At 31.0% G+C, this 14727-nt stretch overlaps 3 protein-coding genes across 4 annotated transcripts in view; 1 reads left to right on the plus strand and 2 right to left on the minus strand.

The window, feature by feature from the left end:
* Positions 1 to 405: 405 nt before the first annotated feature.
* Positions 406 to 7641, minus strand: LOC140043438 (phospholipid phosphatase 1-like). 2 transcript variants are annotated; one of them, XM_072087949.1, is made up of 7 exons: positions 7506 to 7641; positions 5381 to 5459; positions 4777 to 4928; positions 3144 to 3493; positions 2381 to 2438; positions 1785 to 1955; positions 406 to 1237 (listed from the first exon to the last, which is right to left on the minus strand). In XM_072087949.1, exons 2-7 carry the CDS (start codon positions 5445 to 5447, stop codon positions 1085 to 1087), a joined length of 951 nt encoding a protein of 316 aa, XP_071944050.1. In that variant the 5' UTR covers positions 5448 to 5459; positions 7506 to 7641; the 3' UTR covers positions 406 to 1084. The 2 variants fall into 2 exon arrangements, with proteins under 2 accessions (XP_071944050.1, XP_071944051.1); XM_072087950.1 differs by lacking the exon at positions 7506 to 7641 and having other exon boundaries at positions 5381 to 5663.
* A 347-nt stretch (positions 7642 to 7988) lies between these two features.
* Positions 7989 to 12643, plus strand: LOC140044653 (uncharacterized). Its single transcript, XM_072089260.1, has 4 exons — positions 7989 to 8238; positions 8810 to 9111; positions 9615 to 9755; positions 10300 to 12643. Exons 1-4 carry the CDS (start codon positions 8026 to 8028, stop codon positions 10391 to 10393), a joined length of 750 nt encoding a protein of 249 aa, XP_071945361.1. The 5' UTR covers positions 7989 to 8025; the 3' UTR covers positions 10394 to 12643.
* The window catches only part of LOC140044651 (L-serine dehydratase/L-threonine deaminase-like), a 40978-nt gene continuing 38320 nt past the window's right edge, over positions 12070 to 14727 (minus strand). Inside the window, exon 9 of the transcript XR_011844477.1 lies at positions 12070 to 12084. The gene's annotated coding sequence lies outside the window, so the exon portion shown is untranslated. The remainder of the gene's footprint in view (positions 12085 to 14727) is intronic.

Raw genomic sequence — 14727 nt, forward strand, 5'->3', positions numbered from 1 at the left:
AAATTTTATTTATCAAACTGAAATTACTACCAAGGCAACTGAGGAAAATTTTCAGTTTTAATTTTTGTGGCAGCAATAGACAATTCAAATAGTAATAATAATCTGCGTAAAGGCCCATTCACACTAGGACGATAACGATCGACGATAAATAGACAAATGTGCATTTTTCATACATAAAACAAAAGAAATATAAAACCTTTTCATTGTAGAACAATAGAATAACCTTCTATGCTTCCTTTGATGAAAATTATATTTTCACATGTCCAATCAAATGACGTCATGATTAGTAAGAGCAATAATATCGTGACAATACAATGATTTTATTGTTTTTATTTATCATGACGTCATTTGATTGGAATTTTAACAATATTATTTTTATCAAAGACAGCATAAATGATTATCCTATAGTTCTAGAACGAAAACCTTTCTAATTTATTTTGTTTTATGTAAAAAAAATGCATGTTTATATATTTATCGTCCATCGTTATCGTCCTAGTGTAAATGGGCCTTTAGGCAGGCAGCACCAGCCTGTGTTGCAGCATTGTATTGAACGCATCAACGCTAACAATGTACTGTATTAACATTTTAGACTTTCGCAAGAGTAAACTACATAACTAATATATTTTTTTTTAAAGTGTCATGATTTATGTGGTTCTTAGTAATATTTTAGGTTATTATTTTTATATATTAATATTTTTGAAAATATGTACAGCTGCATTTTATTATTTATAATAATCAGGGAGTTGTAAAATAACTCCCTGTAATAATATTCTGCTCTTTTTATGTCACTGTCCACAACTTAACTTCAACATTTACTACAATTCCGTCTACACTATCAAACTATATGTGACAAAAAAATGTGATATGCCCATATATGGTTTTTTGTTTAGTTTGATAGTGTGGACAGAATTTTAAGGACTCTTGAACATTTACTGCAGTACTTCTAATTTCAACTTCAAGACTCTTCAACATTTACTGCAGTACGTCTAATTTCAACTTCAAGACTCTTCAACATTTACTGCAGTACGTCTAATTTCAACTTCAAGACTCTTCAACATTTACTGCAGTACTTCTAATTTCAACTTCAAGACTCAACATTTACTGCAGTACTTCTGCTTTCTATCTCTATCGTACCATAATCTTGTGGTCTAGGTGGTGCAACAACAGAGCTTATAATTCTGTTTTCTATTATACATGAGCGCTTGTATACATCCATAAGACCGCATATGTACAAAGCCTATAGAAAAATATAAAAATGTAATATTAATATACAGTCAGTTCATAATCTTTTATAGTAAAATAATTAATTACAATTTTGAGAAGGTACAAAGAGGCTTCTTGATGTGGGTGAAAATTAATCAGCACAGAAGTCTTAAAACAATATTCTAGATAATAAAAGGGTGCTCCTGGCAACCCCTCCGTGTCCAGTAGGCCTACAATTAATTCCTTGTATATTTGTATTAAAAAATTTTCGAGCCAAAAACAACAAAAAATATCGTTGGTGTACTATACAATAGGAGAACCCATGCCATTGTTGTGACATAACTTTATTAGGTTTATGTAAACCTTATCAAATATAAGATTTCAATTTTAAAAATGTTTTAACCTCTCAAAAAATCAACCACAAATAAACAGGGTGCAATCAAGAAAAATAACCTTTTTAACTTGCCTTGTTTTCATTGTTAACTGATCTCTTATAATTATTATTAAATTGTAGTATTGTAATTTTTATCTTCCTTCTTTTCTTAAAGGAAGACCTATTAAGATCAATTACCACTACTTACTGTGAGTAATGCTACGGCCGTACCAAGTAGACCGCCCCCTATCACATCACCAGCATGATGCTTGTAGTCTGATACTCTAGAGAGTGCTGTTAACCAAGCCAGTGTGAATGAAATAGTTTGTAGTATGCTTCTTAATAAAGAATACCAGTCCATTTTAAAATGTAGATAAATCTGAAAGAATAAGAAAAAAATCTAGAAATGGCAGCAACAAGTATAGCTTAATTTGAATTACCATTGTAAAAACACATACTAAATATATGAATACATGTACGATCTTATAAGTTGTCTATTATTAATTTTCTTTAAGAGTTCTATACACGAATTTGGCTGCAGACAAATAATTGTCTACTGGTCTATATTTCAAAATTGATGAATTATTAGACCAGTCATATTTGAGGGATAAGTGTCACTTTTTGCAGAATTTATTTATTTTTTCTAGGGTAATTTTGGCTGTAGAATACAAATATGTATGTTGATCACGACGAGGTGGGGGAATATGTTCTCCAGATGCAACTGGTCTATATTGTTATGTCCCATGTTGAAAAAGTCTGTCTTGAAAAAGTAACTAACTAAAGTAATACTAAAAAAGTCTTTACCACAAGGAATATAAATGCATAAAATGCAAATGATGCATGGCCTGATGGGAAGGATAATCTAAAAAAAGAAAAACAAAGAGAGAAGTTACTGTATATACCATTTATTTTGTGGTCTCTTTGTATTAAAATATATTTTGTGTACGTTGTCGAAACTTGTCACATTTTAAAGGATTGAGACTCATTAAATAGATACTGTTTTATAGACAAAGACACATCATATTTAATGATGTGATTGTGAATGATCTTTCAAATATCATTACATAATTACATAAAGTTTCAATAGCAGTACAGAAAGTTTTACAAGGTCTTTGTCTGAGAAACTACACTACTTTGCTCACAGTACCAGTACATATGAAAGCAGTATGATTTTCTTTGTTGCTAATTTATTTTATTTTTTATGTACTGTAGCTACAAACAGATATAGATAAAGACTAGGGTTTCATTTTTAATTTTGTTTATTGGTTTGAGCATGGAGAATTTCTCCATGGTTTGAGGTAACATACAGTAACCAAACCAAAATACAGTGCTGTAAATTATTTGAGCCAATTGAGATTTGTATAATATTGCTTTTTTCTCCGTGATTGGTATCACAAAAGTTCGAATATGAACAGTTCTAATAATGAGCTTTGAGGAATTTTATATAATGTAAAAAAACGTTGCTACTGTACAGTAGCCCCTTTAAGGGGGACACCTTCCGGCCCCAACAAAGTGTCTGCGGAATAGGGGTGTCCCAAAGGAGGGGTTCTACTGTGTCTAGCCATACCTTGCATCTCTCAATTTATGCTCCGATAAGTTACCATCTCCAGTGCAATTTATGTTTTCAATGTACATAAAAGTATTGTACCCTTGAGGGCAATACTTAGCATATTCTATAGCACATGCGCTAAGAAAATGAGGTCGTAGACGTCCAATGATAAACTTGGAAGAGTCTGTTAAGGACTGATTAATGAACCCGCCAAACATAAAGCCGCCTACGTATTTGTAGAGGGCGACAAAGTAGCCATTCAATTTTAATGTTGGGCTAATGCTCACAGTATCATATAGATATTTGGTTTGGCAACTGGATCCATGAGACTGGTATTTTACAAATAAAATTCTTTCCCATATTATAATCTGGAAAAAAGAAAATAAATTAAATTATACATTAGTATTTAAGGAATATTCGCACCTACTAATTAAACCAATTGTCTCGTCAAATACTAACTAAATAACATTTCTAAAAGGCAGATTATAAAAGGCAGATTATAAATGCAAAATATACTGTAGGTCATTACTTAATTGTACAATTTTTAGGCCCAGTCTGATGGGTCCCCTATTTCAAAAGCCACTAGACTTATACTAAAAAACATGTATTTACCTCCATCCTACAATATACAGTACTAGAAAACCTTTTGTTCAGAGGACACCTCTATTAGAGTACAGTACACTTTTCTTTGAAGGGCATTATTTTTTAATGGTCAACCCCTATTTAGGGGACACTTTTGGGTCCCAAAGGTAACCCGGACCTTTGTGGGTTCTAGTGATTCTTTTTAATCAACTAAAAGCATAAGTGACATCTTTTGAGTGCCATATTCATAAGACCTTAATTTAAATTCATTCAATACTGGCATACCATCAGAAAAACATACAATTGTTTTTGTTATAAATGATATCATGCTGAATTATCTGATATAAGGGAAATATAGCATAAAATAAATACTAATCCATTAGTATTCATAGAACAGGACAAACAAACTAAACCAATACTTGTAGTAGTGTTAAAGATCATTATCATTGATAATGATATATAGCCTTGGCCATTACAACTATTTTACATGAATGCACATCCACAAATGATCGCACGCAAGTCAATGGGTAATCACCACAGTCAAATTAATACAGTAAACAAGCTGAGACTTAACCAAAATCATTGGTTAGCACTGTTTTCTAAAGAAATGCCACCTTAATTTGAAAATTTTGCAAAAATAATTACAGATTGAATGCCACCAAATATAAAGCAGAAACCTGAATGATTTAGTACATGTTAGGGATCAACAGTATTTTACTGCAGTTACTGCAGTATCTAAATTTTTTTGTGAGGCAGTCACTGCAAACAAGTGTCACCCCAAAAAGCTTGCTAAATAATTGGTTAAAGGTTCAAGTGTAAATGTATGAGAACATAGAGTTAATTTAAGTATCTCCATGATGAGATTGAAGTAACTGCAGTAGAATTTTGAAATAATCCCTACAAACACAATTAGAAGCTCAATGTAATTCTAAGCTCTGTCTACACTATCAAATTTTATGTGACAAAAAAAATTATCATGTGTCATTATCACAACCATATTTGGGCACATCACACTTTTTTGGTCAAACTAGTTGGATAGTGTAGACAGAGCTTTAGCTAAAGCACATACTGATATTATAGGTACGAGTCCACCGACGACAACTAACACCGTTGAAGAAATTGTATCTGGCTTGTACGGATAGCGCACACTATGATCATCGCAGTAGAAGCCACGTTGATATGGTGTAGCAGATAAGTTGAGAATGGCTGCAGGAAGAACAACTGAAAGACAAAAAGATATTAAATATGTAGTTCTCTAGTACCTGTTATAAAAGCTGAATTTGAATGAATAAGATTTTAAAGACTGAGCTCTACTAAAACTTGGTTCCAAGAGCATACAGCTTTATTAGCAGGTGTAAACATAAGAATATCAAATCATAGTTCATGTTATTTTATGTCTATTGCTCCAGTCATCTGGGGCAACCTCTCCTTCACTTTCCTTCCACAGATCCTTAACAGAGCCGTAGCCACCAGTACATGTTGGTAAGGTTTCAACCTGACCACTGTTTCCACTGAGGCCTTTGACAACCCCGTGGATTATTTCCTTATCTTGTGAAAACCGTACCACTTGTGGCTACACCACAGCTTAACAGAGGTTTGCGTAAGATTCCAGTAATCTTATAATAAGTATTGCATTCATATATTTTTTGGAAATTAATGAAGTACTAACTTACCTAAAACTGCAATAAAGATGTCTAGAGGGATCTTAAACTTCAGCTTTATACCGCTGATGCTATCCATATTTCAGGTGTACTATTCAAATAATAAAAGAATAGTTTTATCTTAAAGAAAATCGCTGAGAGTAAATGATGAAAAAATGTTATGAGAACTTCCAACAAAAGAACCACTTAAGTCATGGTCCAGAGAATATTATTGAAAGGATGTAAGCATGTGAATACTGTTCTCGCATAATATCAATATTTAAACCTACTATAGGTGGGAGAAACCATTATTGTGTGGGTGATACAACATTATATAAACAAGTATAACAAGTATAAATGTTTAAAGCTCAGGTACAGGCATGAATTTTAAATATAATATTTGGTTAATTGTACATAAATCAAATATTTGTAACAGAAATCAAGACGAAAAAACATGAATTTCCCTTAATATGGTCAAATACAAAATTTGGCCAAATTCTTCCATAAAAACCAGGAAGACTTTTTTTCAGTAGTTAGGTAGTTAAGCTAATGTAATAACATGTCTTGTGACTCCCTAGACGATGAAAAAAGGTGGTGGATATACGGTGGATAATTTTTGCTATAGCATGAAAATAAAAATCTGAAGTTGAATAAAAATATCAGAAATGTAATATTCAAGTTATAATACCTATATTTAGTCATCTGATAACTTTTTTTACCACACCGTTTATTTTTCATAGCTTTACAAAATTTGTGTATAAAAGAATAGAGATTTTACTTTGTAATTTGAACTATTGAACTGATAAGAAAGTGCTTATTTTTAACAAGCTCGTGTAACACAAATAAAATCCCAAAAATTATGAAACATAGGGGAAACTATAGATCGATAATTATTGGAATGTATGATCAATAGAAATTTTTTGCCCGCACCTGGCCTTTAAAACCATTGTTGGTAGGGCTATATAACAATGAATCACCAATAAATTGATAACAAATATCGAAAAACTAAAATAATAAATGTAACTTTATAAATTACTGTAAAGTGTAAGATGTTCAGGATTAGTTGATCAGTTAAGAATTAAAATATGTACTACTGTAATATAATGTTATCACAAGATGCAATATCTTATGTCTCAAATATTTATTGTTTAGGATTATTTAAAATAATACTGGGAAGAAATTGTGCTGGGTGGTGTTAGTCGTGCCCTATAAATCAAAGACCTAATTTTCTGAAGATATATTTTCTATGAAGAACGATGAAAAAAGATTTTATTGAATTGAATTGAAATTTATATTTATACTGGGTAACCTCTTCAGTCAAAGACTGGTCTCCCAGAGGGCCCAGTTGGTGATCAGTGGCTGTGATGTACTAATACACCGGGGTAACCCCCTACTCGTCTCGAAAGATGTACTAGGTTCTTTAAAGTGCACACGAGCTAGATGTGTACACTGGACCTACGGTTTATAGTCCTTATCCGAGAAGACTCGTTCTACCACCAGAACCATGGAGCGAGTGAGCCTCGAACCCTTGCCGATGTTATGGCTACGTAATTACGGTTCCACTGTCTTAACCGCTCGGCCACTCACTCACTCCCGTTTTAATTACAAATTGAGTAGATGGTAGTAGAAAAAATGAAATGTTGAACTAATTTTTTGTAAAGTATAAAAAATCATAAAATAAAACACAAGTTTTGGTAAAATTGTAGGCCATAGTCCTGTACACATAAAAATAGAGAAAAGAAAATAATTACCGGTATACACCAATACGTATTAGCCTTGTTTAGACACCCTGATATGGAATTGGAACAACTTTAAAGGGCTGGTCCATGACAATCACCGGATATTTGAGAATATATTATTTTTACTTTAAAAGTATTTTTCTCAAAATTGAAACATATTTACGAATTGTGTTCAAACATAGAGATATTATACAGTATATCTCTATGGTTCAAAGTACAGTACAATTAAATAGTTCATACAAATTTATACAGTCATAAAAAAGACAAATTATAGACTGAAAGTGTTTATAGGCTGGCTATAAATCTAAATTTTGTTGCAAGTTTTTATAATAAAAAAGTTTCCTGCCGGCATCTTAAAGAGAAGCTCTTAATAAAAAGTTATGAGTCAGACTCATTTCATAGCTAAAAAATAGGCTTACCAATATTATAATTTAGATCAAAGATAGTCTGTCTGGGCAATTAATAAACTAGTGCCCAAACTAACCTGGTGGCTGTACTCTAGTTTAGTTCCAACTCATTGACTTTTTGGGGTTCCCTGTTTGGAGCTGCTTGACAGAGCCTCCAGGCAAAATGAAAGGAAACCCCGGAAATTGACAATAATCCAAAATAAACAAAGAAGTAGAATGTTCCACTTTTGTAATGGGTTTAGTTTAGATGCGATAAACTTGATTGAAAAAAATAACTAATTATCTAAATTTGTTATGAGTTAGTTTTTATTACCTTAAGGTTTAGTATAATGTTTCATTTTGATTTCAATATCTAATCAATGGTTGTTATGAATTAAATATCAAGATGTATTCATTTGAATCTGTTATCCGGTTGAATATTAGTGGAACAGTCGAGCGCGAAATTTTAACTGACAAACACGCCCGATACCGATTTAACAAAAAGAGTCGGCGAAAAAAAAATTGAAAACAAGTATTTTTATCCCAGAAAAAGATGGACTATTACAACGCAGGAAATATTGATTTAGTTTCTTTCAAACAAGGACAACAAGATCTTCTCAATATGTCAGAATGTTCAGACGACGCTGCTGCAATTTTACCTGCATCTGGCCAGAGAAAACCGTCTTCAAAACGAGAACCCCTCAGACGAATGAACTCGGGCGGTAGGCTTAGAAACGTTAAGAAGGCATGGGGCGATCTTAAATCGGTGAGACAATATTCATTGCTAGCCTACTACTACGGCTGGGCCTAGGCCCTCTGCTAGCCTATCTATTAGAATTTCCTAAAAGGGAAAACCTGCTGATGGTAGGCTGGGTAGGCCTAACTGAACTAGGCCTAGCTAGGCCAGGCACAAGAGATGAATATAATAATATCATATCAATATCATGATGATGGATATAGATAGCCTAGCTAGCCTATGTCATTGACTTTGTCAGTATTCAATATTATTATTATTATTATTTATTAAATATTAATTAATGTCAACAACATGTCAACACTAAAAATTTGCAAGGCAATTTTTGGAAATTTTCAGTAGCCTAGAAATCTAGGCCTACTTACTAGTAGGCCTAGGCCTAGCTATAAAATAAAAAAAAAATTAATTAAAAAAAAATTGTACTAGTAGTAGGCTAGGCCTAGCCTAAGCCTAAATTACAATTTACTTTGAAATCTTAAATAAAGGATAACAAATTATTTTAAAAAAACATAACATGTCTTATAATATTAATTTTATAAATAAGTGCTCTTATCAATTAATGAATGTTCTATTTTTTATTTAGAAAATTAAAATTCCGGGAAAAGGAACAAAGCACTCAAAATGGAATGTTCCTCAACACACCAAAACACCTGAATGTCCCCCACAAGTACTCAGAACGCCAAGGTCGATGACAAAGCAACGATTGTTAGACATAGCATACAGTCCAGACTTCTTCAGGACTCCGGAGCATTGTAGAATCTATCGTAGTTCAAAAACACCAGGAACCGAACAAAGCGAATTCCTGCGGAGATCAGTTCGTATTGCAAACCGAACCCCAACACCATCTTCTGTAAAGTCACGGAGAAGAAGCGTGAAACCGAGAAGGTACTAAGATAACATATGATACAGAAAACTTTGGGATGTCCCCTAACTATTTTCATAATGCATATATTTTACTTAGTATTAACTTTGTGAGAGATTGTTATGCTAGCGTAAGAATTCCATCTTCAGGAGTAATAAGTTAGTAATAATAAGCAGGGAAAAATTTCATTAAAAAAATTTGTTTAGCAATATTGCTAATCAAACTGATTTTTAAGTCGAGAAACATAGTTTTGTATTGTATTTTTTGCTACACAATTTTTAAAATGTGTAGCAATAAGGTTTTTTTGTATAGCTTTTTGCTATGCTACACTGGCGAAAATGTTCCCTGATAAGTATTTCTAGAGAACACTTCGCCACCAAATAAACAATCAACACATTCTCAATTATTTTATTTCTTTTTTTTGTACCACAAACCTCACTAGTTTTTTTTCTCATTGTCTATATAAAACAAAAGAAAATAATATTAATACATTCATACCATCTTGATGCTTTATTGTTTTATTCAGAATTGAAGCCACGAAAGATTTGAACCAGGAAGTGAATGATGTAGTTCGAATGACACGCACCATGACAACCATGTCGTCTGCTGTTGATTGCTATAAAGGAATGGCACAGGGATTGCGTGATTCCATCGAGAAAAATGAAATGTAATTTACAAAAATTCCTCTTTAATAGTTACAATATGAATAAGTGACTAAACATATAAATACTGGTATTTAATATTGAAAGTGTAATGCTCATGTTAATTGTATAACCCACTATACAACCCCTGGGAGAGGTGTGTCTTTTACAAATAATAATAAATAAAATAAAAATATGACGACACAGGGATGCGCCAAAAAACCTAGATGGTATGTCACATCAATGAACAATGGTGTGTCAATGTCCGTCACTTTACCACCCACCATATGAACAACATGGTCACAATGCGTCTAAATGGGTGCATCATGATCACCTATAGGTAAGTCACTTTTTTTACGCAAGGGTGTGTGTGTCGATGGGTGTGTCATGGTTTTCATATATGGTATCACGCACACATAGACAATTGACATACTTCTCCCGGGGGTCGTATAGTGGGTCATACAATTAAGAAGTGCATAATTTAACTATACCATTTAAACTAATTCCTTAATAAACTATAATTCCTCCATGACTATACTAAGTATGTTATACAAATATTTACATTTTTAGCTCATCTGTTCAAGATACAAGTGCTGATGGAACAGACAAAAAGGAGGCCAAAGGAAGAAAGAAGAAGCAAAACACTCCACCAAAGGCCAAATAAATCATCCAAATACCTGTCTACAGATGCCACTAACATTATCTAGAAAAAAACAAGAAACTCACATTTTCATGCAAGTAGACTGAAATCTAACGTGGGGGTTGGTGGGGGTGTGAGGAATTGTTTACTTATTTAACAATAATTCTGACTGACTGAGAATCTTCTAATCTAAAAAAAATATTTGATTCTGTTTTGATATTTTCATCTGTTTTAATATTTATTTTTTTTAATTCTCAAATGAATAATAAAATAAATAATTCTCCCAAAAATGTACAGATTTTTAAATCAATTTTTATTCAATTTAGATATTTTAAAAATTGTTTATATTATTTATTTTAACAAATTTATTAGAATTACAGTAATAATATACATCAGACTGGGGATAATTTACTATGTGTATGAATTTAATGTAAAATTTATATATTTTTTCTATAAAGATTTTTATTTTGTCTTTCAAATAAGCTCAGAGGGTTCATTGAAACAATTTGTAATAAGTTGACGTTCCGAATGTCTGTTTTCAAAAGAGCATGTTTTGTATTTTTAAAACTAATACATTTATATGTACTGTAAAAACAGTAATAACTAAATATGTATTTTATTTTTAATACCGGAAAAATATGTAGCTAATTAATAGTAATAGTATCATAAATAACACATTTCACTAATATCCTGGACATTGCTTCTCAACTACTCTATTAAAATTTATGTATTAATAAAAATGATACATTACACACAAACAAAACAATTAAAAAGCTAAATGGTGGAAAATTACTTTTTCTATTTTAAAGAAAGATACTAATGATTGGAATATGTGGAGTGGAGTCTTTAGAACCAGTGGTTTTTTCTTGCCAAAAAATATTTAAGCCTCCCAAGTTTCGTTTGCATGTTTAAACAAAACATATAAAAAAAATTGCAACTCAAATGTATGATGCATTGCTTGTTTATATTTAACTCATTTTGAGAGCTTTTTGCATAATTCATCTATTGTCGAACTAACATGCATGTATATGATCTAATCATTTGGTTATATGGATAATAATAAAATACAATTTAAACATATGCTAAAAGAAAAAAAAGAGAAATAACAATTTATTTTTCTAACTCAACTAAAAATACTGGTATATGTTCATTTGCCATTGACTTAAAATTTAGTTAAAAAAAAGCATATTAAATGTTCTTGAATTGTAGTTGGAATAGGTTGAAAGGATCTAAAGTTTTTTGTGTTTAGGTTTTCAATTAGGAAATCCTGGAAAGTTGGTGTCCGGTTAAAAGTCCTTGAATTTTAATTTTCGAAAATGTATATGATATACTGTATGCATGAACAAAACTTTATTTAATTTTCTGGTTTAGGAAATCCTAGAATGTGTCCGGGGAGAATAGTTCAATTTCAATTGCTTAAAGCTTTGTCTACACAAACTTTGTAACAAAAAAATGTGATGTGCCCAAATATGGAAGTGATATGCACAAATATAGTATGCTATGACATCATCATGTCCATATATGGGCACATCACATTTTTTTGTCCCATAAAGTTTGATAGTGTAGACAGAGCTTTAGTGAATACTCAAGGGTTTTTGAAAAATCTAAAGCTCTGTTTACACTATCAAACTTTATGTGACTAAAAAATGTGATGTGCCTATTATATGGACACGATGACATCATATCACTACTACCATATTTGGGCACATCACACACTTCTTTTGTCAAACTAGTTTGATAATGTAGACAGAGCTTTTGAATGTTGCATGCAGTATCAGGAAAAAGCCCTGAAGTTTGTATGAACTTTGTTTGTGTCAGGTTTATTTGAAAAAATCTTGGGAATTTCAGTAAAATAACCATTATAATTTGGTTCAGTGTATATGAACCTATTATATAATTAATACAGTATTACGGTAATAATATTATGTTAGTACCTAAATATTCAGGTTATGTTTAATTATTATAAATTTGTTATATAATTTTATCATAATTAATAAATGCTGTAATGTAAGTGGTATATTAGATTACTGTAGGATTATAGTAATGGATTGGCGATATCATTCACACTGTGGTCTCATGTCATTTTAATTACTTTAGTATGACATAATACCATTCTCGTACATAATTGTTGTACGAGAAGGGAAGAGAGAAAACAACAAACGAAACATTTTAATTACAGTAATCAATACTGTATTATTATTTTCTATTGTAAAATATTTTGTGCATGTTTTATGTATTGCAATATATCATTTTTTATTAAATTTTTAAATGCGAGTTTTCAATTGTGTGTTTTTTGTTAGAAAATCTTTTTCATGGCTCACTGTTGCAAAAGTTACTATACTCAGAAGAAATTAGTAAAATATGTGTCACTGACCTATATTTTTGTTGAAGCTGGCTTCCTGTACACAGTGGGGACAACACTTTTTTTTATTACAGTACAGCATATATTGTTATACACTGTTAGTTGTCTTTGTTATAGCTTTGTACATATTATATATAATTTTAACTTCCCATAATAAGTTATATTATACACAGACATGGCTAGTACGAAAGGATATACATTTTTTGGTGAGATAAAATATCTCCTGGAAAACTATGTACAGCAATAATAATGTTATAGTAAAATGGCAAATAGATATTTGATGACTAAAAATGAAAAAAATATATATTTATTATTATTTTATTTAGTTGAGATGGGTGTCAACTAAATAAAAATTTTTAAAAACTAAGATATCTTTAGTTTTCTAGATCACTAAAGAGGATATCTTAGGTCTTAGTTTTCTAGACACCCAGTTGAGATATGGAAATTCATTAAAAATATCGTCCTTGGTGATCTAATTCAACAATTTTTTTTCAGACAATTGTCCATATAGTATAATACATTACAAAAAAAATAAGAAGGAGAGCGGACCAAAACTTTTATCTATTGGTATATAATGCCTCTCTCCATTTGTAGTACATGTTTGAATCCATCAACAAATATTTATATCTACAAATTAACATTCTGTTTTCGCTTTTCAGATCTATTGAAGTCTTATTTTACAATTATTTATTATATTTATGTTTGATTGAATTATTGAGGAATGCACTTAATATTTATTGTGACTTTATTATGTATAAAATGTATCTGCTGGTGGATTTTCATAAAGCGTAGTAACTTGACAGACTTTCATGTCTTTTTATATTAGCGTAATATCAACTCTGAACAAAGAAAAACTATTTAAAATAGAAAAAAAAAAGATATATTCGCCCCTGAAAAATTAATTTGTTTACATTTTTGTTGTTGAATATGCCATTTAATGTCACATAATTTGACATGTATTTACTTTGACCAAAAATTGGATAACAACAAATTACAGTATTTACCTGAATGAAAAACACTGCAATTTAAAGTAAAAAATAGTAAAATTGGCTGTCAGCCAATGGGTTTTTGGTTTAATGTAGCCTCTGTTTATTTTGTCATTTTATAAGTGAAAACATAATTTTTTCATGTATTTTTTTGTACGGTAGTTAAAACTACAAAATGGCCTATTAAAGTCTGATTTTATTATTTTTTGAGGCAAATTGGCAACTTTAAGATGTATTTGAAGCAAAAATATGTACTGTATAAAGCAGTAAAATATGTAAAAATATTATAGGTGCAGTACCTTGCTTTAAATTGTAAATAGCAAAATTTACTGTATCTATTAATAACTATATGGAAAGTTTACCCTTGATATAATTGTATTGTATGGCAGGTTATATTTACACAATTTGATATACATCACAATACAATATGAACTCTATTGTTATTGTAATATTTGATAAAGGAAGTAATTACGCCATGCATGACAATCTCACATAATACATTAACCAGTACTGTACGCAGTCTGCTAAGCTGAGAATATTTTGAAAGGAAATCGTATCAGTCTTCAACAAGAGTAAGTTTATACATTATTGAAAGCTAGATAATGTCCAACACTCTTTCCTACTGCTTAAAAGGCTCATTAACCCAAGGATGTTTTTATTTTGGTAGAAAATATCTTATTTATAGCCTAAAATCAAAGCTACATATGCCATTTTGTTGACCCATAATTTTTTTTTATGCAAATCATAGTGTACGGTTTTGCCATTCATAGAACCCAATGAGAGATCCTGGTTAGGCTGCTACAAATAATATAAGCCTATACCAAAACTATTACAACAACATTTTAGTAAATTACTAATATTTTCATTATACAGTAGGCCTACCGAAATGTTTTTTGCAAGCCTAAAATATTTTTTAATAACTTTGTAGAGCTGGATTTAAAGGAAATGTGCATCTGTACATCAAATCCCCCTCCCTAAAATCCCTCTTTCAGTAGGCCTAAGCTGTATTA

This window comes from Antedon mediterranea, chromosome 3, assembly GCF_964355755.1.
Source record: "Antedon mediterranea chromosome 3, ecAntMedi1.1, whole genome shotgun sequence".
Classification (NCBI taxonomy): domain Eukaryota; kingdom Metazoa; phylum Echinodermata; class Crinoidea; order Comatulida; family Antedonidae; genus Antedon; species Antedon mediterranea.